At 40.4% G+C, this 22,392-nt stretch overlaps 1 protein-coding gene across 1 annotated transcript in view; it reads left to right on the top strand.

Annotated features, from left to right (window-relative positions):
- The window catches only part of cdh13 (cadherin 13), a 1,031,775-nt gene that overhangs the window by 858,062 nt on the left and 151,321 nt on the right, over positions 1-22,392 (top strand). Inside the window, exon 8 of the mRNA XM_033035775.1 lies at positions 12,440-12,580. Coding sequence (XP_032891666.1) covers positions 12,440-12,580 — 141 coding nt within the window. The remainder of the gene's footprint in view (positions 1-12,439; positions 12,581-22,392) is intronic.

The raw sequence follows: 22,392 nt of genomic DNA on the forward strand, positions 1-22,392 counted from the left end.
TCTGTTCTGGAATTCCTGGCAAGCCTCCATTACGATGAGGGGCTCAGTTATAGTGCCATCAACTGTGCCAGAAGTGCTCTGTCAACATACCCGTGGCAGGGAACAGAGCGGCATTCTGTTGGGACACACCCCCTGGTAACCAAACTCATGAGGGGCATTTTTAATGTTAATCCCCCAAGAACCAGGTACTCCCAAATATGGGATGTGAGCGTTGTACTGACCATGTTAAGAAACTGGTCTCCAGCTACAGCTCTGTCCCTACAGAAACTGACTATGAAAACAGTCATGCTGATGGCCTTGGTCATGACACAAAGGGTCCAGTCGCTACAGAAACTAAGGCTGGACAACATTACTATTTCATCTGGAAATTTAACTTTTCACATCAATGAATTAGTCAAACAGAAAAGACAGGGGTCAGCAGGCCTAAAAACAGAATTCAGGGCCTACCCGACAGATGATCGTCTCTGTATTGTAACACACTTACTATTATATATGGAGTATGCTAAGATCATCAGAGGCGAAGAATGTCACTTTTAATCAGCTACAAACAGCCACACAAAAAAGTGACAGTCCAGACCATCTCGAGATGGCTAAAACAGGACCTAATAAAGGCTGGAGTAGACACTAGCATTTTAAATCTCACTCCACCAGGGCTGCAGCTACATCGGCAGCTATGAAGTTGGATCTTCCTATGGACCAAATCCTCAAGGCAGCAGGATGGTCAACGGAGAAAACTTTCCAACGATTTTATAACAAATCAGTCATTGAACCTGGAACATTTGCAGAAACAATTTTAAGTTCTGTAATATAATTTTACCCCATAAATAGGGGCTATAATTTGGTGTTAATATATTTATCGTTGGTTTTTCAATATCGTATTGATGTCTAATGATGTTAACACTATTCTCCCCATAATCAAGGCAGATGTGATGCATGGACTCGTTTCCACGGCATGAAATCACAGAGCTTTATAATCTTCAAGTAGTCACTCACGTGACTCCGAAGTAAAATAGTAAGATTAAACGAGAACTTACCAGTTTGAAGTTTGATCGTTATTTTATGAGGAGTAACATTGAGGGATTACGTGTTATCTGTGATTTCACACCGCTGCTTTGAAGAATGACACGCATGCGTCCTGGCGGGGTTCTTCACGTAATCCCTCAACGTTACTCCTCATAAAATAACGATCAAACTTCAAACTGGTAAGTTCTCGTTTAATCTTACTATTATACACCTACAGGGGCAGTTCAACTCTTCATACACAAAAGCAAGTTGTAATCTCAATCTGGACATTTTGAATATTCTTCAGAAACTCAGTTCCATAACTTTGTTCATTTTAAATCAAAGTTTTAATCAAGTGCTCATTCGTATCTTCAAATCCATTTGTCATTTCAGAACAAATTAATGCAAAAGTAAGTTCTTCGAGGCATTCAAGAGACACATATTACCCATATGACAGAAAAATAACTTGGAATATTTATTCACTGTGGGTTGGCATCTATAGAATATTACTCTGCTTCATGTGCACATTCCAATCAATGCTCAAGACTATTAGAATTGTTTCAATGTCTGATATAAAAATTGGCTTTTTTTCATTTCCTCACAAATTCCTCTACCTTAAAGACCATGTCCCCTGGTTCATGACCCTGTCATTAACGGAGGTTGTTCCTTTCTATTTACCCTTTCTGGACCTCTCAGAAATAGTACCGAGTGCTCAAGTTTCTCAATGGTCCAGTTCCTGCTTTTATTCTACAACAGCTCCTCAATCTCTGGGTCTTTGCAGCATCCAAAATATTAAATAAATACAGGTCCTCTCCTGCTATGTGAATAACTCCTTAAAACATTTACACAAATTCAAACGATTATAATGGTAATATTAGCAACTCAATGCAATATCATTAAAACTGCACAAATGTTCCCTTTACCAATTTTTCACTGGGTAAATGAATTTGTTAATTGCAAATCTAACTGTGTTTCAATTACACCGTGGGTTTAGAACAACTATGCTAGCTAAATAGGAAAGGAATTGCTGGTAATACAAAATGCAATTAGAGAATGGAAGCAGTATTTGCAGATTTTTATTGCATATTGCATAAGGTATTATAGATGTAAAGCTGAATACATTTCAGCTTCAGGACATTACAATTAGCTATTTGGTGGTGGTTGCATGCTGGTTTCCTGTGGGGAAAACTCAGTCAGCTGAGACGTGTGTTCCAGTGGCAGGTGAGGCTTGTTAGTGAGGTTGCTGCAGGGAACGAGGGAGAGCAGAGTGGACGAGGGGCTGTTGGGTGTGAAGAAAAATATTTGGCGAGCGGACCATCCCACATCATTCCAGCACAGGCCTTTCACTTGGCATGTGGGCTGCTACAACAGGCATGACATCCAGCTGTGCATATTTAAACAGCCTCCAGCTGTTTTACTCAACACTGTTGGCACTCTTTCAAAGGCTTTCCTGAAAATTGATTCGTCGACAAATGAATGCATAACTTCCCCACTATATTTTCTTTTGGTGTCTGCCAAATTCAGGTGAGAAATTTTCAGTCAGCAAATGAAAATCTGAAATCCCCTCCTCTCACTCTTATTTCCTTACACTCACATCATTATTTTGATGAACACAATAACTAAAAAGTCGTCACAGTGCTTTGCTTTTCAGCTGATTTCATGTACACTATCCAATTGGATTAAAAAAAAATTTAATGTCAGTTGTATTTGGTGCTCTGAAGATGCAGTGCATGAGCTATAGAGGCATGGAATCGGACAGCATAGAAACAGGCCTCCAACCCACCATGTACCGATTTGTACCAACCCCATTTACCAGCATTTGGTTGGTAACCATCTGTAATTCAAGAGCTCATCGAGATATTTAAATGTCATGGGAGTACCTTCCTCTACCATCCATCAGGCAACACATTCCAAATTGTAGTCACCAGATTAGAGTGGATCAAGCTGAAATGTATTTCTTAAATCCCCTCTGAATCTCTTACTCCTTGCCCTAAACCTATGTCCTCCTGTTTTAGAAACCTCCGGTATAAACAGATGCAGTCCTAATCATGGAATATAGCTTTGAAGTTGGGCTTTCACATTGTGAAGCGCTCAGTAAACCAAGTAATGGGACTCGCTTTAATTGTGCAGAAACTAGATTTTATGAAGAATAAAAGCTGTAAATATATTTGAAATTTTGATGGTGAAGAAGAGATAGGGAAATATGCAAGAAATAATATATATTTTTTTAAATCTTGCTTAGTTCAAAGCTAACAGTGTAGTCTTTACTTAGTGGATTCATAATTTATCTTTTCTTCCTGACAAATTAATCGGCGTTTTTTGAATGATAATCAGTCTGGTGCTGTCAAATGTCAGTGTCACAATATGGTTGACTGTATACCAAGAAAAACAATAACTATCAAGCATTTTTTTACAAAACAACATAAATTTCCGTTTGAAAAAAGTGCTTTCATTAACATAGGACAAATATTGTTCTTGGATATTATAAAGTGATGAAGGCATGGACATTGAGTGAATTATTGTTTCTCATGCAATTCTGAGCCATTGTTAAATGCAACCCTTCCTAAGGCGTAAGGAACAAGCTACCTTTTTATAACCCGCACCTCAAGAGCTGTTTGGCCTCCTCGCTATAAAAACTTAATGATGGGCTCTCTACCACAGAAGCTTTACCCAAATATAATTTTATAAAATGATCGCAATCAAATATCACCAGTCACAATGTAAGATTAATTTTAAATCATGTCACAACAAATGAGTTTGGAATCATTTTGTGATGTTATCTATGTGATTTCTTATCTCCATGTCAAGCATAACATTTAACAAAGGTACACAAAAATGCTGGAGAAACTCAGCGGGTGCAGCAGCATCTATGGAGCGAAGGAGATAGGTAACATTTCGGGCCGAAACCCTTCTTCAGACTGATGAACATTTAACAATCCTACATTTTCCCTGGGTAGAACTGTCCAACACTAGAGGGCATAGCCATAAGGTGAGAGGGGGAAAGTTTAATGGAGATGTGCAGGGCACATTTTTTACACAATGAGTACATTCATTCATTCAGAATGGGGTCATAAAGTCATGCAGCTTTAGTTTTGTTTAGAGATGCAGCATGGAAACATGCCTTCCTGCCCACCGAGTTAGTCCACACCGACCCATTCACACCTTACACACTGGGGGCAATTTACAGTGCCCAATTAAGCTACAATCCCACACTGGGAGATGGGAGGAAACCAGAACTCCAGGAGGAATCCCACACAGTCACAGGAAGAGCATGCAAACTACACACAGACAGCACTTGAGGTCAAGATCAAACCAGATCACTGATGCTGTGTGGTTGCAGCTCTACCAGCTGCGTCAATGTGCCACTCAAATTGTACAACTGTGAAACTGGCCCTTTGGCCACTATACATCTACATTAATCCTACTTTCCTGCATGAATTCCATACCCCTCTATGCCCTACTCATTCAAGCACCTGGCCAGATATCTGTCAAATGTTGTTACACTTTCTGCTGCCACCATCTCCTCTGGTAGCTCATTCCAGATATGAACTAATCTTTGTGTGAATGAGTTACCCCTCAGAGCCCCCTGACATCTCTCACCTTAAATCTATATCCTATAGTTTTAAATAAGCCTACTCTGTAAAACATACAACAAAGGAGTCATATTCCAGGCACAGGCAGTTGGAAACAAGTGAATTCCTTGAGGAGTATAGAGGGGATGTAGGAGTACACAGGAGTGAAATCATGAACAAATAGGGGAAAATAATTAGATTTATAAGATTATGTAAAGAAGAGATTTAAGAGATTTTACAAATATGTTAAGAGCATAAGATTAACTAGGGAGAGAATGCGGCCTTTTAAAAACCAATAAGGCCATCTATGTATGGAGCCACTGGAGATGGGTTAGGTGTTAAATGAATATTTCTTATCTGTATTCACCATGGTGAAAGAGGTGGATTATTGCGAACCTGGGAAAGGTAATAGTGATCTCTTGAAGATTCACATTGCAGAAGAGAAGGTGACGGAGGTTGTACAATGCATTTAGATAGGTAAGTCCCCAGAACTTAATCAAGTGTGTCGTGGAACATTGTGGGAAGGCAGTGAAGAACTTATGGGGCCAGTAGCTGAGATATTTGTATCATTGATAGCCACCATCTACAAGCATTTGGATAGTCAAGAATTGATTAATCAAAATGAGTTTGTTCATGGGAAATCGTTATATCACCAATTTGGTTGAGTTTTTTAACGAAATGGCAAAAAGGATTATTGAGGGCAGTGTGGTAAACTTTGTCTACATGAACTTTAGCAAGGCCTTTGGCAAGACAAAGTGTGGTAGACTGGTTTGGAAGGTTTGATCACATGGAGTTCAGGGCAAGCTAGTCAAGTGACTTGAAAGTAAGAAACAAAGGATGGTGATAGAGGGTAGTTTTCTGACTGTTGCCTGTAATGAGTGGAGTACCACACGGTTTGCTACTGGGTCTACTGTTGTTCTTCAATTATATTAATCATTTGGGTGCTAATGTCGGTGGCATGGTTAGCAAGTTTCCGGATGACACTATGGCTGGTAGTATGATGGGCAGTGAGGACGATTATGATTTGAATCTTGAACAACCGGTCCAATGGGCCGAGGAATGACAGATGGAGTTTAATTGAGGTAAATGCATGTTGCATTTTGGTAGGACAAAGCAGAACAGGAGAAGCACAGTAAATGGTAGGGCTCTGAACAGGGAGACCAAGGGGTGCAAGTACAGTTTAATCAAGAGGGTGACACAGATGGGCAGGGTAGTGGAGAAGCTTGCCCACGGTAAGATAATTTACCATTTAAATTGTGGCGTCGTGTTACAGCTGTACAAGATGTTGATAAGGCCACATTTGAAATACAATGTGCAATTCTGGTCACCCTACTGCAGATAGGATGTCATTAAACTCTGAAGGGTGCAATGAAGTTTTCTGAAGATGTTATCAGGTCTAGAGGGTTTGAGCAACAAGGAGAGGTGGGATAGGTTGAGACCCTAAGAGGCTGAGAGGTAAAATTATACAGATATTTAACATCAGACAAGGCATAGATAAGGTGAACAGCCACTGTCTTTTTGTCCAGGTCAGGGAATAAAAAAACTAGAGCACAGAAGTTTGTGCAAGACCATTGTGTGTGTACTGCTTGCCGTCTAGTCACTGCTCATGAGGGTTTACAGCAGCAATCATTGGGAGCCACTTAACTGGTGTGATTTAGGCCGAGACCATGTATATGTACAATCTAACCCATTGTGTGAGAAGCATTAAGAAGCAGATCAATAGACAAAACAATACACAACAATACATTCCCTTTACATTTTTAATCAACTCTTAATTAAACTGGTGAGATCAGAGAACTATTAGATCACTTTAATTTAGCATTCAACTAATTAAAGAAAGATAGGCAGAATGGGATTGCGCAGACATATGGCTGGGGACAGTTCTCGTGACAGTGATGTGATTTAATTAAACAGGACAATGGAAGAAGGGTCTCAACCCGAAACATCACCCGTTCCTTCTCTCCCAGAGATACTGCCTGTCCAGCTTTTTGTGTCTATACTCTAATAATACTCTACCATATAACACTGTGGATTTTGTGAGAGGGGAGTGGTTACTGCAGACGTTGAACTGGGAGCTACAGTGAGTCCATCCAATGAGGTGTTGTGTTTCTGCTTGCGAAAGCTCAGACTGGAGTTTAGGAGCTACAGATGCGACAGATATGAAATTAAAAACAAAATCTGCCTGGTAAATTCAACAGGCCATCAGCATTCGGAAAGAGCAGGGACAGGTTGACATTTTGGTGAAATACTCTTCATCGCAGCTGGAAGCAAACAGATAAGCGAGTCTCAGGATGAGATGGGGCAAGAAACAGCAATTGACCCGAAACCACTTAATGGAAAAGCAACAAACCAACATATGATATGAAAGGTCATGTCACTGACAGTAGCTAGCATTTACATAGTAACTTAACTAGTTTGGTTTTGACCTATATCTTCCTTTAATTAGTTTAGTGTTTAATATCCCACAGAGATTCACAGGCATGAGAATCAAATGCACATTGACACCCAGTATTGAGTATTAGTACAAAAACACAGTACTACACTGTTAGGCAGCATGGTGGCACAGCGGCGGAGTTACTGCGTCACAGCGCCAGAGGCTTGTCTTTGACCCTGACAACGGGTGCAGTCCGTACGGAGTTTGTACGTTCTCCCCGTGACCTGCGTGAGTTTTCTCCAGGATATCCGGTTCCCTCCCACACTCCCAGCAGGTTTGTAGATTAATTGGCTTGGTATAATTGTAAATTATCCCTAGTGTATGTAGGATAGTGTTAGTGTGCGGGGATTACTGGTCGGCTTGAACTCAGTGGCCCAAAGGGCCTGTATCCATGCTGTATCTCTTAACTAAGACTAAACTAAACTAAATGCACATGCTGAACATCTAATACGAATCAGTAGATAATTATTCAAAATATATTTAAAAATTATTCAAAAGTCTACCCATCAGCACCTTTATGCTCCACATCAGCGGATTTTGATCTTGATATAATGTTGAGTTATTCTTCTACCACTTTGTGTTACTTCATTCCCCACCTTCAAAATTCCCTTCGCACCAGGGATCCTCCCTCTGAACCTCCGCTAACATTTTCATTGTTATCATCAACTAACTAAATGTCCTACTCTATTCATTCATCTCTGAACTTACACTTGGGGACCGGCACCAAGAAGAGATTAAAGCTAATGAGCAAAAGGCCAGACATAGAGGGATGATTTTAGGACTGTTTTAAAGAAAGAGAGAGGAGGATAATTTCAAGCAGGGAACTCACAGAGCCTGAATGTTAGAAAGATATTAAGGAAGTTATACATGACTGAGGCAATAAAATAGCCTGTACTTGGATAATTCATTTTTTTAAATGTGATTGGACTACAATAACTCTCCTGATGGTGCTTTATCACTGGCTTATCATTTTGAGGCTGGAACCGGCTGAATTTATAAGAATTTTGACAGGAGTTGTAATGATAACTAATGCCTGAACAAGGGATCTTGGCCGTATATAATCTTGTCTAATGTAGGAAGCAGAACAAATGAGATTCCCGAGTAAAAGTACCACATATTTTCATGTGTTTGGAACAGCAAAGCATCGATAATATATTTAAACTGCAGTACTCCAGCATTAATTGTCCATGTTTGTTCTGTTGGTTAACAGTATAATTAGAAACAGTTAAACATGGCAAGTATGATCTGGGCCCATTGATTGTGTTTGTTTTAGTGTTAGCTTGAAAAGTTACTGTACCTGCTTGCTCTGACAGTCAATCGAATATTATTTACAGTAAATTGCTCCTCAGCCTCTGTTGCTTCTAGGCTTAGCTATTCTCTTCTTGACAATGCCTCCCCTGCTAATTGACAATAATATCACAGGGGGCCTACTAATATTAAACAATGTCATCGATCTACACTGACCCATACCTCTGCATCACAGGGCCTGTCTTAAATGAGAGATAGCTATTACAATTGAGACAGGTATGTTTGTGAACCAAATACCTCTGAGGTTCCTATCTTTGCTCCTTGAATTGTGAACAGAATATTCTTATTAATCCATCATCCTGGCCTGCTGAGTTGACGAGACTCCTCTTCAATTTCATCATTGGGCTAACTGTCACAATCCTGGCAATTTCATAGCCACTGCATAAGATGACAGAAAAATTAGAATTGATGTTGCACCTCTGTGATTTATCTTTGGAGTGCTGTGAGAAGGTGTCAGTTATGGCATAATTAACTGCACCAGTAACCATTTTAGGGAGAGTGATGGCATTGCAGATGTTGCTGCTAGGTTTGAAAGACAAATTGACATGCAGCGAGCAAAATGTGTAACCCTGAAATTTAGTTGAAATCCTCAAACCTGTGGTGCTTCTCATATATCACCGAATCACACATTTGCAAAGCCACAGAAGGAGACTATTTGGCCTGATGAGATTACGCCAGATCCCTCTCAGTCTTTCCCATAGCCTGACAAATAATCTCCATGCAAGTGCCTATCTAATTCGCTCCTGAAAGCACTTCTTGATTCTGCCACCCCTACTTCCAAAGGCAGTGAATTCCAGTTCAAAACTACTCTCTCACTAAAAACAACCTTCGCCTTGTCTCCATTATGACTTCAACCCAAATATTTTAAATTAGTGATAAACATCAAGACATGCTGGAAACATTCTGCAGGGCAGGTAGCCCTTGGAGAAAGAGAAAGAGTCAATGTTTCACAGTAAAGGCCTATTGTGTTTTTGATTTTCTGTTTTTGGACTGAATTCTGTTTTTAGTTTGTGTCTCTGTGATGTCTTTATTATTTATTTTACTCTGATTATATGTTTATATTCCTGTTAATCTATGTAAGGTGTCCTTGAGATGTCTGAAAGGCGCCCAACAAATAAAATTTATTATTATTATTATTGTCAGAACAGAAAATATCTTCATCTTAAAATATTAACTCTGTTCTTTCTTCTTCTGTTGCCGAATGACCTGCTGAGTGTTTCCAGCAGCTATGGATAGATGCTGCCTTACCCGCTGAGTTTCTCCAGCATTTTTTGTCTAACTTCAATTTTTCCAGCAACTACAGTTCTTTCTTAAGCATACTGAGTGTTTCCAAATTTTGTTTTTTAATTTCAGATTCTCAGTGTCTTTGTATTTTTGATTTACATTTTAGCTCTATGTCCAGATGTACCGTTATATATTTGGAACATTTTCCTCTATCTGTCCCATCTAAACCACTAATGGTCATGTACATCTCTATCAAATCTTCCCCATTTCTTTGCTGAAAGAACAACTCCAGCTTCTCCAGTTCAGGGTTGCACCTACAATTCCTGGGACCACCCTAATACATTTTTTCCACACCATCTTTAAGACCTTCATGTCATTCCAAAATTCTCCAGCTTTGTAGAGGTTGAACATAACCTCCCGGCTTTTGTAAAATCAATCCTATTTGTTTTCATAACTGCCCTGCCACATGCTCTGTCGTTTTAAAGGATTTAGGTATATCTACTCCGAGTTAAAATGTTCCTTCACACCTTTAGATTGTACCTTTTGGATTATATTGTCATTCTTTTATCTTTCTTTCAAAGTGTATTACTTCTATGTATTAACTTTCATCTGTCATTTGCCCATTCAACCAGCCTTTCAGAGTTATCCAGGAGTCCTTTATGATTGTCCCCTTTGTTTTCCGTACTTCCAAGCTTTGCATTATCCTTATGATCTTTCCCACTTTTAGAAAATGAGACAAGCAAATCACTTGTGTATTCCTCAAAGAAACCAATGCGCATGAAGTAACTTTTAAAATTGTGTTTCAACACAAATAAACAAAGTCTGGTTAAGATTTGTGGACTATTCAGTGAAGCTGTTCTGGTTCCTAGATGTTTAGTTTAACTCCAGCCATAAAATAACTTACTGAGCTGAATTCTATGTATAATGGAAATGGTTTGCGATTGATTTTGCCAGGTAATCCAGTACTGAGAGTTACCATCTTGGCTCTGTGACCTTCTATGTTCAGTGCCTTACATGAAAAAAATCTTAGAATAGAATGTGCTCGTTACAGCTTCAGGATGCTAGAAGCGACTAAAGAACCAAAGACTTGGCGCATGGGCAGCATGGTGGCACAGGGGTAGAGTTGCTGCCTTACAGCGCTTGCAGCGCCGGAGACCCTGGTTTGATCCCGACTATGGGTGCTGTCTGTACGGACTTTGTACATTCTCCCCGTGACCGTGTGGGTTTTCTCCGAGATCTTTGGTTTCCTCCCACACTTAAAGACGTATAAGTTTGAAGGTTAATTGGATTGGTTTATATGTAAATTGTCCCTAGTATGTGTAGGATAGTGTTAATGTGCGGGGATCGCTGGTCGGTGCGGACTCGGTGGGCCAAAGGGCCTGTTCCTGCACTGTATCTCTAAACTAAACCAAAACTAAACTTACTATTCCATGGTCTGGCTTTTGCTGGTACGTTCAAGATATCGAAGAAGCATGAGCTGGAGCCTGCTGGAAGCTGTGGATTTTTATTCCATGTTATTCCTGTACCATACTTATTTGAGGTTAAGATGTTGACAGCAATTGGATTAAATGTGGAAGTCCTGAAAAATCTAATCCCCAAAACAGTTGAGTCACCTACAAAGCCCGCCCTGCATTTTGTGATTTCCGATTGTAGTCTACAGGTCCATCAGCACATCTCCAGAGTTGGCTCAGACAGGTTAGCATCAGGGATTGTCATTACAATCTAAGTCCATCATTATGATCCCAGGAATGATTGGGTTAACATATTATGAGCTTTTGACTGCACTGGGCCTGTACTCGCTGGAGTTTGGAAGGATGAGGTGAACCTCATTGAAACTTACCAAATAGTGAAAGCCCTGGATAGAGTGGATGTGGAGACAATGTCCCCGTTGGTGGGAGGGTCAAGGACTAGGGACCATAGCCTCTCAACCTACCTTTAGAAAGGAGATGAGGAAGAATTTATTTAGTCAGAGGGTGGTAATTCATTGCCACAGAAGGCTGTGGAGGTCGTTTTTTTAAGGCAGAGATTGGCAGATTCTTGATTAGTAAGGGTGTCAGGAATTATGGGAAGAAGGTGGGAGAATGGGGTTGAGAGGGAAAGATAGATCAGCCATGATTGATTGTTGGAGTAGATTTGATGATCCGAATGGCCTAATTATGCTCCGATAACTTATGAACTTATGAACCATACACAATGATGAGGTTCCTGTGTCTTTTCCAATGTTAACTGTAATGAATACCTTTGAGGCACTCTTGTAAACTGGAATGACAAAGACTATTTTGGTTTGGTTAGCGTTCAGATTTTAAGTGAAAATTGGGGTAACATCTAACAGTCACGTATATTTCTCCCAACATACACCTGAGTATCATTTTTCTTTTAATGTAAGCCATGTGCGATCCTAGTCCATCAACTAACACAGGCATTAATGAAAAGTATTTACATCTGACATAAGAACTTCAATGCTGACAGAAGGCCATTAGCCTGGTGTTAATTCAGTTTCTTTCTCCATAGATGCCGTCCAACTTTAGACTTTAGAGATACGGCGTGGAAACAGGCCCTTCCTGCCAACTGAGTCTGCTCTGACCAGCGATCACCCGGTACACTACACACTAGGGACAATTTAACAATTTTTGCAGGTGCCAATTAACTTACAAACCTGTACGTCTTTGGAGAATGGGAGGGAACCGGGGCACCCGGAGAAAACCCACGCGGTCACAGGGAGCATGTACTAACTTCGTACAGACAGCACCCATAGTCAGGATCGAACCCGGGTCTCTCGTGGTGTATGGCAGCAACTCTACTGCTACACCACTGTGTTGCCCACTACTTGCTGAGTACAGTTTCCTTTTTATATTTCAATATTATTCTTATGATTTATCTTGTTGTGTTTTTCTCTTAGACTTTGGAAGTCTGCAAGTACGAATTGATTGTAATAGCTAAAGATATGGCCGGCAGTGATGTGGGATTGACAGGCACAGCCACAGCAACTATCATCATAGATGACAAGAATGACCATGCGCCTGTGTTCACCAAGTCGATGGTAAGTACTTTCTTTTTTTTTAAATTTTTTTTTATTTGTTTATTTTATTAGAAGTTAATACAGTACAAAACAATACAGTGGCACCTAATTTTAGGTGCCAACTATGTCATACCGTAATCCATTCTATGTACAACCTCTAGTTTTATGTTATGAGAAGGAAGTAAGCAAGACAAGAAAAAGAAAACAATAGAAAGGGGGAAAAAGTGGAAAAATAGATGGTAGAGAGTAGAAAAATGTGAAGTGTGTATATAAAAAATAAAAAAATAAAAGAAAAAAGAAAAAGTGGAAAGTAGAAATAGAAGAGAAGGCCCCTTAAAAGAGAATTTTTCAAATCTATATTCGGAGATGTAGATCTATCCACGTCATGAACTGAAATCAGCAATCCTTATGGTACCGCTGCATCTCCATGGTTACTTTCTATCTGCAAATTAGTCTGTTGGAAATTGGATTACTTTTCCATACTTACTGGTATTCATTGCACTGTGGTTATTACATCTGCACATCGATGTGTTGTATAAATCTATGTGGCAACTGTGTCTGCTCCCCATTAATATATGAGCTTGTAAATTACTTTTACTCCCAACTGATCAGATGCAACTGGAAATGATTACAAATAATCAAGCAAAAATAACCTGTCTGCTAAAACACCTTCCCTGGTAATCAATTGAAAATATCAGCAACAACTTAATGGTGGATGATAAAGAATGGGCTTTATGCTTAATCTACTGTTTTAACCCTCTGACAATGGTGGTTTCTCATTAAGCACGTGGTCAAATAAAGACCCCTCTAACACTGCCACTAAATTCATGTTCTCCTAATGGGTGACAGAGTGGCGCAGCGGGAAGAGTTGCTGCTTCATAGCACCAGCGTTCCTAGTTCGATCATGACCTTGGGTTCTGTGGAATTTGCACATTCTCCTTGTGACCACGTGGACCTCCTCTGGGTGTCTAGTTTCCTCCGACTTCCCAAAGACGTGTGGGTTTGTGGGCTAATTGTCTTATGTAGATCGCCCCAAGTGTGTTTGGAGAGGAGGTGAAAGTGGGAGATCATAGAATTAGTTGAACGGATGGTCGATGGTCATGGAGGAGTTGGTGGGCTGAAGGGCCATTTTCATCTTTACCTTTCAATCAATTAATCAATCAATCAATCAATCAATCAATAGGGTGCACTGAAATAGTACAAAAGCAAAGATAATTTTGATCGATGACCCACAGCTTAAAACCTTCATTGTGTTCAATAGATCAGTCTCAATGGACAGTGTATTACATTCTTTAGGAGCTGAAAATGTGCCACCTGGACCTCCTTTCCGAAGGGTGGGCTTTGGAACTCCTTAAGCGCAGGTCTAAGCAGCTCTGTGGCCAGGGATGCAGTAGAAGGGAGAACTTGGAAGCCCACCATTTCTTTGTTGGGGATGAGAGAGAGAAAGGGAGAGAGAGAGAGAGAGAAAGGGAGAAAGACTTGGAAGGTTGGACTAAGATTTGTGAAGATTGGCCCGTTTCCTGTCAAGAGTGAAGAGAGAGTCAAGAGTGTTTTATCATCATATGTCACAGATAGAACAGTGAGATTTTTTTACTTGCTGCAGCACAACAGAATGTGTAAACATTATACACTGTAAACAATATCATAAACAAGAGAGAACTGAAGGGGAAAGGACCAACCGATCTTGTTGGATTGAGAGAACAGAGAGGCTGGTAAATGATTGAGAGAGGTCCAACAGTAAATATAAAGAGAGGGTTGAAGTTGGACTGGAATGTAGAAGAGATAGATTGTGGGCTGGGGATTAGGTCTTTAGGAAAGTCAGCCTAGTGTTGTGGGGCAGGGTGAGGATCGTCGGCCAAGGAGGTTGATCACGAAGATCAGCCAGTTCATCATGGGGATGTAAAGACTTTGTTGTCTGCGAGAAGAAGGAAACAAGGAACCTCAAATTGGATAGGAGAGCACGTATGCGTCATGGTGATAAATACCCGACTGATTTTCTGAGTCACATGAGTGACAGCTGTTATCCTGACACACTCCAAATAAAAATCGATATTCAATTTTGAAACATTGATGATAAATCACTGTGACTGAATTTCTAGGCAATGCTTTCTCACTAGTAGGTATAACCTTTCTCTCAAAAGAAAGCAGGCTACAAAGAACATATTGAGAGACAATAATTTTTTTTGTGCTTTTTCTAGTAATTTGGACTCTTTAAGAACAATAGTACTTAGTACTTACTCACATAAGTGAAATATGAGATATCTGAAATGAAGAAATACTGAAGTATTGAGAAACTCCACAGAAAAGGCAGCATAAAGTTTTAGGTTTTAGGGTAGTGAATCCGTGGAATTCAATGGCCGTCAATGGATATTTTTTAGGCAGTGATAGATTAGTATGGATATTAGGGATTAAGGGGAGAAGGTAGAAGAATGGGGTTAAGATGAGCTCCTAATAGATCAGCCATGATTGAATGGTGGAGTAGACCTGATGGGCCAAATGGCCTAATTCTGGTCCTATCACTTAGGATGGATGTATGAACTTCTTAAAGACCAAAGAGGGTCAATCTACAACAATGAGCCTGATACAATCTATTCCTAGAATCACCCCCTACACTTTCCTTGCCAACATGTACTTTTTCAAACTTCTGGTAGCAAACCCCTTCCAGAGTTCATTGTTATGACCATCATGTGAAAAGGATTAGTGCAACGGCAGTGAACAGGTCTCCGATCGGACCTAAGGCTCCTCCATATAGATCATTATTCCTCCTTGTTTGCTGTCTGCTTCCTCTGCAGTTTGCTGTCAGAAGGCTGTGTATGTCATTCAGTTTTACAAACAACAGCTGAAAATAAATGGAAGGTTTCCAACTAGCAGCATGCTGTTGTGTTTTACAAGATTTGAGAACTTTTATGTCTTCACTATTATTACCATGGGATTACTGATAGGTGTTTGGCAGCTTTCCAAATTATATTAATATATCTCCTTTGAAAGTATTAAATCAACTATGTAATGTTTTGAAAGTTCCCAAAGATATGAAATGTGCTGCACAAATGTAAACTTTATTTGCCTGCATGGATTTTTTTAAAGACATAGAACATAGAACATAGAACAGTACCACACCGGAACAAGCGATGCAGCCACAATATCCGCTCTGAACATGACACCAAATTAAACTAATCCCCTCTGCCTGCGTATGATCTATATCCCTCCATTCTCGGCATATGCACTTGCCCATTTAAAAGCCTTTTAAAAGCCACCATCGTATCTGCCTCCACCAACACCCCTAGCAGCATGTTCCAGAAATCCACCACTAGGCTTTCTCATCATCAAAACTTGCCCTAAACTTCTCCTTTAAACTTTCCCCGTCACCTTAAAGCTATGGCCTCTAATCTTTGACATTTCTACTGGGAGGGGGAGGGGTAAAGGTTCTGAGTGTCTACTCTATCTGTGCCTCTTATCATTTCATAAACGTCTCAGATCTCCCCTCGGCCTTCAATGCTCCAGAGAAAACACTCCAAGTTTATCCAACCTCTCCTTATAGCTAATACCTTCTAATCCTGACAGCATTCTGGTAAACCTGTTTTTGAATCCTCACTAGATTCACTCTTGCAATTTATTTTTCTTAACACATTGACGGGAGCTGTTCTTTTAACTCTTTTAGTTTATCTTATTTTATTACCTTAATACCTTTAATACTACATTCCTTCTATCCTTTTTAATAGAATCCCCAGTATCATGCATACAAATATAAACTTAGCTGCTTTAGAATAGACGTTTAACACAGACATCCATCTTACATATACATGTCTGAAGGATTCAGAACTGAAACAACACCTATTCCTTTTCTCCAGAGATTTGACCTGACCCGCAGAGTTACTTCAGCATTTGTGTCTATCTTCATTATACGTCTACATGCAGGTGTCTTTAATATATCTAAAGACACCCTCCTTCACATGTCCCACATTGTCCTTTATCAAAAATAGACACAAAATGCTGGGGTAACTCAACGGGTCAGACGGCATCTCTGGAGTGTGTGACGTTTCGGTCAATACCCTTCTTCAGACTCCATTTAGCATGGACAACATACTTCTCTGCCTGTTAAAGATTGCTGTGATGAATGACATACCTACTGTGGTGTGTTACCAGATTCCACCTAACCTGCTGGGTCATTGCATCATTGCAACAAGCTTTATTCAACCCAACCCCACTTTCGATAGCTAGTAGGTTTGGAACATCAGTCTTCTGCTTTGGCAATTTTGAATATGATGACTTTTGCCTCCACTTTCAGGCTGTGAATTCTGGATGCCCACCACCTTTTAGAAGAGAAATAATTCTTCAACTCTCAGCTGTTGCCTTAAACCTAAACTCCTTAGTTAGTAATCTTTTTGCTAAGGAACATAAGAACTGTTTGTTCGCTCTTTCCGTGCTTTATATTATTTTTTTACACACTCTGTAAATGGAAAATATGGTGCAGTGAAAAATCAAGATAGAGTGGAGCGTGATCATGAATGAATGAGTATTGTGCATATTCCCAAATGGATGATGATGAAGGAGGAAGTGCTGGGAGGAGAGGAATGTTGTGCCACCTGTAAGAAACCAGAAGAAATTTGTTACTGAAGTTAAGCACAAAAAGCTGGAGTAACTCAGTGGATCAGACACCATCTCTGGAGGAAAGGAATAGGTGACGTTTCGGGTCAAGACCCTTTTTCAGACCGAGAGTCAGGTGAAAGGGAAACAAGAGATATAGATGGTGATGTAGAGAGATAGAGAATAAATGAGTGAAAAATGCAGAAACAGGTCATTCTCCTTTTTCATCGTTATTTTTTGCATATCTTTCATTCATTTGTTCCATATTTCTCGATATCACCATCTATATCTCTTGTTTCCCTTTCCCCAGACCCAAAAAGTCACCTATTCCTTTTCTCCAGAGATACAGTCTGACCTGCTAAGTTAAAGCCCTGTCTCACGGTACGAGTTCATTCCAAGAGCTCTCCCGAGTTTTAAAAAAAATCAAACTTGTGGTAAGCATGGAGAATGAACGTAGGTGGTACGTCGGAGCTCAGGGACGTCTCTTAGTGGCTCGTACCGCTAACAGCAGGTACTCGGGAAGACTTGCTAACGGCAGGTAAGCAAGTGAAGACTCGTGAAGATTTTTCAACATGTTGAAAAATGTCCACGAGAGCCCCGAGTACCGACGAGTGGCCATTACCCTAAACCTCCGAGTTTAAATCAGGGCAAACTCGGGAGAACTCTTGGAATAAACTTGTACCGTGGGACAGGGCTTTTACTCCAGCTGTTTGTGGCTATCATCGGTTTAAACCAGCATCTACAGTTCCTTCCAACATTGTTACTGTTCAGGGTGGCATGGAGAAAGGACTTTACAAAGCATTGACTGGATCACACTCGGAATATTGTGTGTGCCGTGTTGGTCACCATAGTGTAGGACAATTGTGGTTGTGCTGGAAAGAGTAAAGTGGGCGCTCACCAGGATGTTGCCGGAAATGGAGAACTTTGGATATGGGGAGAGATAGGAAAGAGTGTGTTTGTTTTTTTAGAGAGAAGGAGACTGAGGGCTGATCTGCCAGAGGTATATAAAATTATAAGAGGCATAGATAGGGTAGATAGTCTGAATCTTTTCCTGTGTTTGGAATATCCAAAACAAGGCACAGGTTTAAGGTGTTTAAGGTATTTGAGAGGAAAGTTTTATTTTACACAGAGTGGTTGATATCTGGAGCTTGCTGACAGAGGAGGTGGTGTGATCAGATATAATCACTGTGTTTAAGAGATAGTTAAAGGTTGGGACCCTTCTTCAGGATGCCTAACCTGCTGAGTTTCTCCAGAATTTTGTGTCTTTCCTTGATAGACCAGCGTCTGCAACTCCTTGTTTCTAGCATATGGACCTGATACATGGACAAATGGGATTAGTGTAGATAAGCAAGGAGAACAGCATGGATGTGTTGGGTAATCGGTCCCATTTTTGTGCTGTTCAACTCTGAGACTCTATGAATTGTGTGGGCAAGGAGTGATGATGAGAGAGCATAATAGATGTGATGATTAGAGATGATTAATAAATTGAAAGTGTTGATAAATATAACTTCATTTTTAATTGATATACAGTGTACATACCGGCACCTTTTTGTCTCCAGATAAAGCACTGGATTGTGATATATATCCATGAAAAAAACATTCCAAAGACATGCAGGTTTGTAGGTTCATTGGCTCCTGAAAGATTGCCCCTGGTGTGTTGAATGCAAAAGTGAGATAACATGGAACTAGTGCACGGGTGATCGACGGTCGGTATGGACTCAGTTCCCATACTGTATCTCCAAACTAAACTAAACCATGTTGTGCCATTGGAAAAGAATAATTGATGCACTGGAAGAAGGAAAGAATGAGAGTTGTTCGGTGCTGTGAAGGGAGTTTTAGATAAAAAGAACTGTTCTCACCCTTTGTTCTGCTATGTGAGATCATTGAGTTTCTGTCTACTTTTAACCCAGCTTTACGGTGGGCTTGGATATCTATTGCTCATTTAGCTTGTTGCTGCACATGGGCCCCTTATGCATGTTGGCAGCACATTCCCCTATGTTATTACAATGACTGCACTTCAAAAGTACTTATTTCCTTTAAGCTTAAGAAAGGCATAATACAATACTTCAGGTTCACTTTCAGCTGACAAAAGGCATAATGTAAATTTAAGTTCTATTTTCTTTTGTTCTCTGGGGTAGATGCTTTACAAAGTCAGATCCTCCCTTGATACTTGAGCTCAGTGGAGTCATTTCCTTCAATAAGTTTTGAGGACTTGACTCATGTTGCCCGATATTTAAAATTGGACTGTAGTGAAATCCAGGGAATTAACAGTGGACCTCCCAGGGGACCTGAACTAGATATTATTTTCTTATAGACCTGCTCAATTTCTCCAAGGACAAACTGTGACTATTAAGTGAGGTGATATTTGGTTTAGATTCTTGAATTGTTTATTCCAAGAACAAGTTGCTGCTATACAGGCAGCAATGCCTCCCCAGGACCATAATGAAGATGAAGCTATGGATTCAACAGCTTATGCTTCAACCGTTACAAGTGTTCTGCTTTTTCGTTTACTTCCAGTACTCCTTGCAATTCAGCAACACATACAGCTCTTCACACTGTACTTATAAAGAGCACGAACTGTTCATCGTGGTTGAGCAATCTTAAGTAGGCCTTGGCTCTGTCATGTGAATCAGACTGGATGCATCCCACCACTGCTGGAACCATGACCTCAAAAAGGCAGTCAACATCATCAGAGACCCCACACACTCATCTCACCACTGCCACGGGGAAGAAGGTATAGGAGCCTGGGAACTGTAACGTCCAGGTTCAGGAACAGCTTCTTCCCTACAGCCATCAGTCTATTAAACACTACAACTTTATAAGCTCTGAACTACAATAGACTATTATTATTATTATTATTATTATTATTATTATTATTATTATTATTATTATTATTATTATTATTGCACTATTATTGTTTGTTTTTGTGAGTATGTGTGTACATATATAAACATATGTGAGTATGTGTACACACAGAACTTTTTGTTTTCGTTTTCGTTTATCATATTATTTGTTATGATCGCATATTCTGTTGTGGTGCAGCAAGTAAGAATTTCATTGTTCTATCTGGGACATATGACAATAATACGCTCTTGACTCTCTTGTCTTCAGCAGCCATCTTTCATCTAGGGTAAAAAGGACACAAAGTGCTGGAGTAATTTAATAGGTCAGCCAGCATCCCTTGAGAACATGGATAGATTACTTTTTGAGTCCCAACCCGAAACATTATCTATCTATGTTCTCCAGAGATGCTACCTGACCCACTAAGTTACTCCTGCACATTATATCCTTTTGTGTAAAACAGCATCTGAAGTTCCTTGTTTTTACAGCTGAATTAGCCAGGTTCACAGGTACTAAGACATATTTGCCAGACCCTTGCTTCCTTGAATCCTCTAAGCACAACTTCTAGAGTATTGTGGACAACTAAATGCTGGTGTAACTCAGCGGGATAGGCAGCATCTCTGGAGAGAAGGAATGGGTGACATTTCAGGTCGGACACTTCTTCAGACTGAGTATATCCAGAGTATTGTTATGTTCATGCTCTTATCTTTTTTTGATATTATGATATCATCCAAGTAGCCTCTGACATCCAGCAGGCTATCAAGCAATTTATCTTTTGTCCTCTCAAAAATGCCTGTTGTTAATACTATTCCAAATGTTATATGGGATCTATCCAAGGAGAGTATTTATCATTGAGTACTCCTTTGAATTTTTGTCCACCAAAGTCTGCAAATTAGCATATAAAATATCAAGAGTTGTGTGGATCTGCCTTCCACCCAGCTGGACCAAGTCCAGTCAGTGGGTCGAAATTTCTGTCTAGTTTTGCTTCACACAAAATATTAATCTGCCTACAGCACGGAAATAATTAGACTTTAGACTTTAGAGGTACAGTGCAAAAAAGGCCCGTCGGCCCACCAAGTCTGGCCAACCATCAATCCCCGTACACAAACACTATCCTACACATGAGGGAAAACTCAAAAGCCAATTAATCTACAAACCTGTACGTCTTTGGAGTGTGGGAGGAAACCGGAGCACACGGAGAAAACCCACACGGTCACAGGGAGAATGTATAAACTCCATACAGATAGCACCCGTAGTCAGGACCGAACCCGGGACTCTGGCACTGTAGAAATATAGAAACACAGAACAATTGGTGCAGGAGGAGGCCATTCAAGCCAGCACCACCATTCAATATGATCATGGCGGATCATGTAAAATCAGTACCCCGTTCCTGCTTTTTCCCCATATCCCTTGATTCCTTTAGCCCTAAGAGCTAAATCTAATTCTCTCTTGAAAACATCCAGTGAATTGGCCTCCGCTGCCTTCTGTGGCAGAGAATTCTGCAGATTCACAACTGTCTGGGTGAAAAAGTTTTTCCTCATCTCAGTCCTAAATGGCCTACCCATTATTCTTAAACTGTAACCCCTGGTTCTGGACTCCCCCAGCATCGGGAACATTTTCCTGCACCTAGTCTGTCCAATCCTTTAAGAATTGTATATGTTTCTATAAGATATCCTCTCATCCTTCTCACTTCCAGGGAATACAAGCTCAGTCAACCTATTCTTTCATTATGTGTCAGTACTGCCATCCCGGGAATTAACCTGGTGAACCTATGCTGCACTCCCTCAATAGCAATAATGTCCTTACTCAAATTAGGAGCTCAGAATTGCACACAATACTCCAGGTGCAGTAGGACCTTCTTGCTCATAAACTCAAATCTTCTCGCAGTGGAGGCCAACATGCCATTAGCTTTCTTCACTTCCTGCTGTACCTGCATGTTTACTTTCAGTGACTGATGTACAAGCGCACCCGGGTCTCATTGCACCTCCCCTTTTCCTAATCTGACACAATTCAGATAATAATCTGCCTTCCTGTTCTTGCCACCAAAGTGGATAGCCTCACATTTATCCACATTATACTGCATCTGCCATGCATCTGCCGACTCACCCAACCTATCCAAGTCACCCTGCACCTCATAGCATCCTCCTCTTAGCTCACACTGCACACTTGGAGATGTCACATTTAATTCCCTCGTCTAAATTGTTAATATATATTGTAAATAACTGGGGTCCCAGCACCGAGCATTGCGGCACCCCACTAGTCACTGCCTGCCATTCTGAACAGGACCCGTTAATTCCTAGTCTTTGCTCCCTGTCTGCCAACCAGTTCTCTATCCATGTCAAGGCAGCAACTCTACCGCTGTGCCACTGTGCTGCCCAATTGGAGCAGTCCAGTCAGAAACCTCAGAC

This window comes from Amblyraja radiata, chromosome 17 (assembly GCF_010909765.2).
Source record: "Amblyraja radiata isolate CabotCenter1 chromosome 17, sAmbRad1.1.pri, whole genome shotgun sequence".
Lineage (NCBI taxonomy): Eukaryota > Metazoa > Chordata > Chondrichthyes > Rajiformes > Rajidae > Amblyraja > Amblyraja radiata.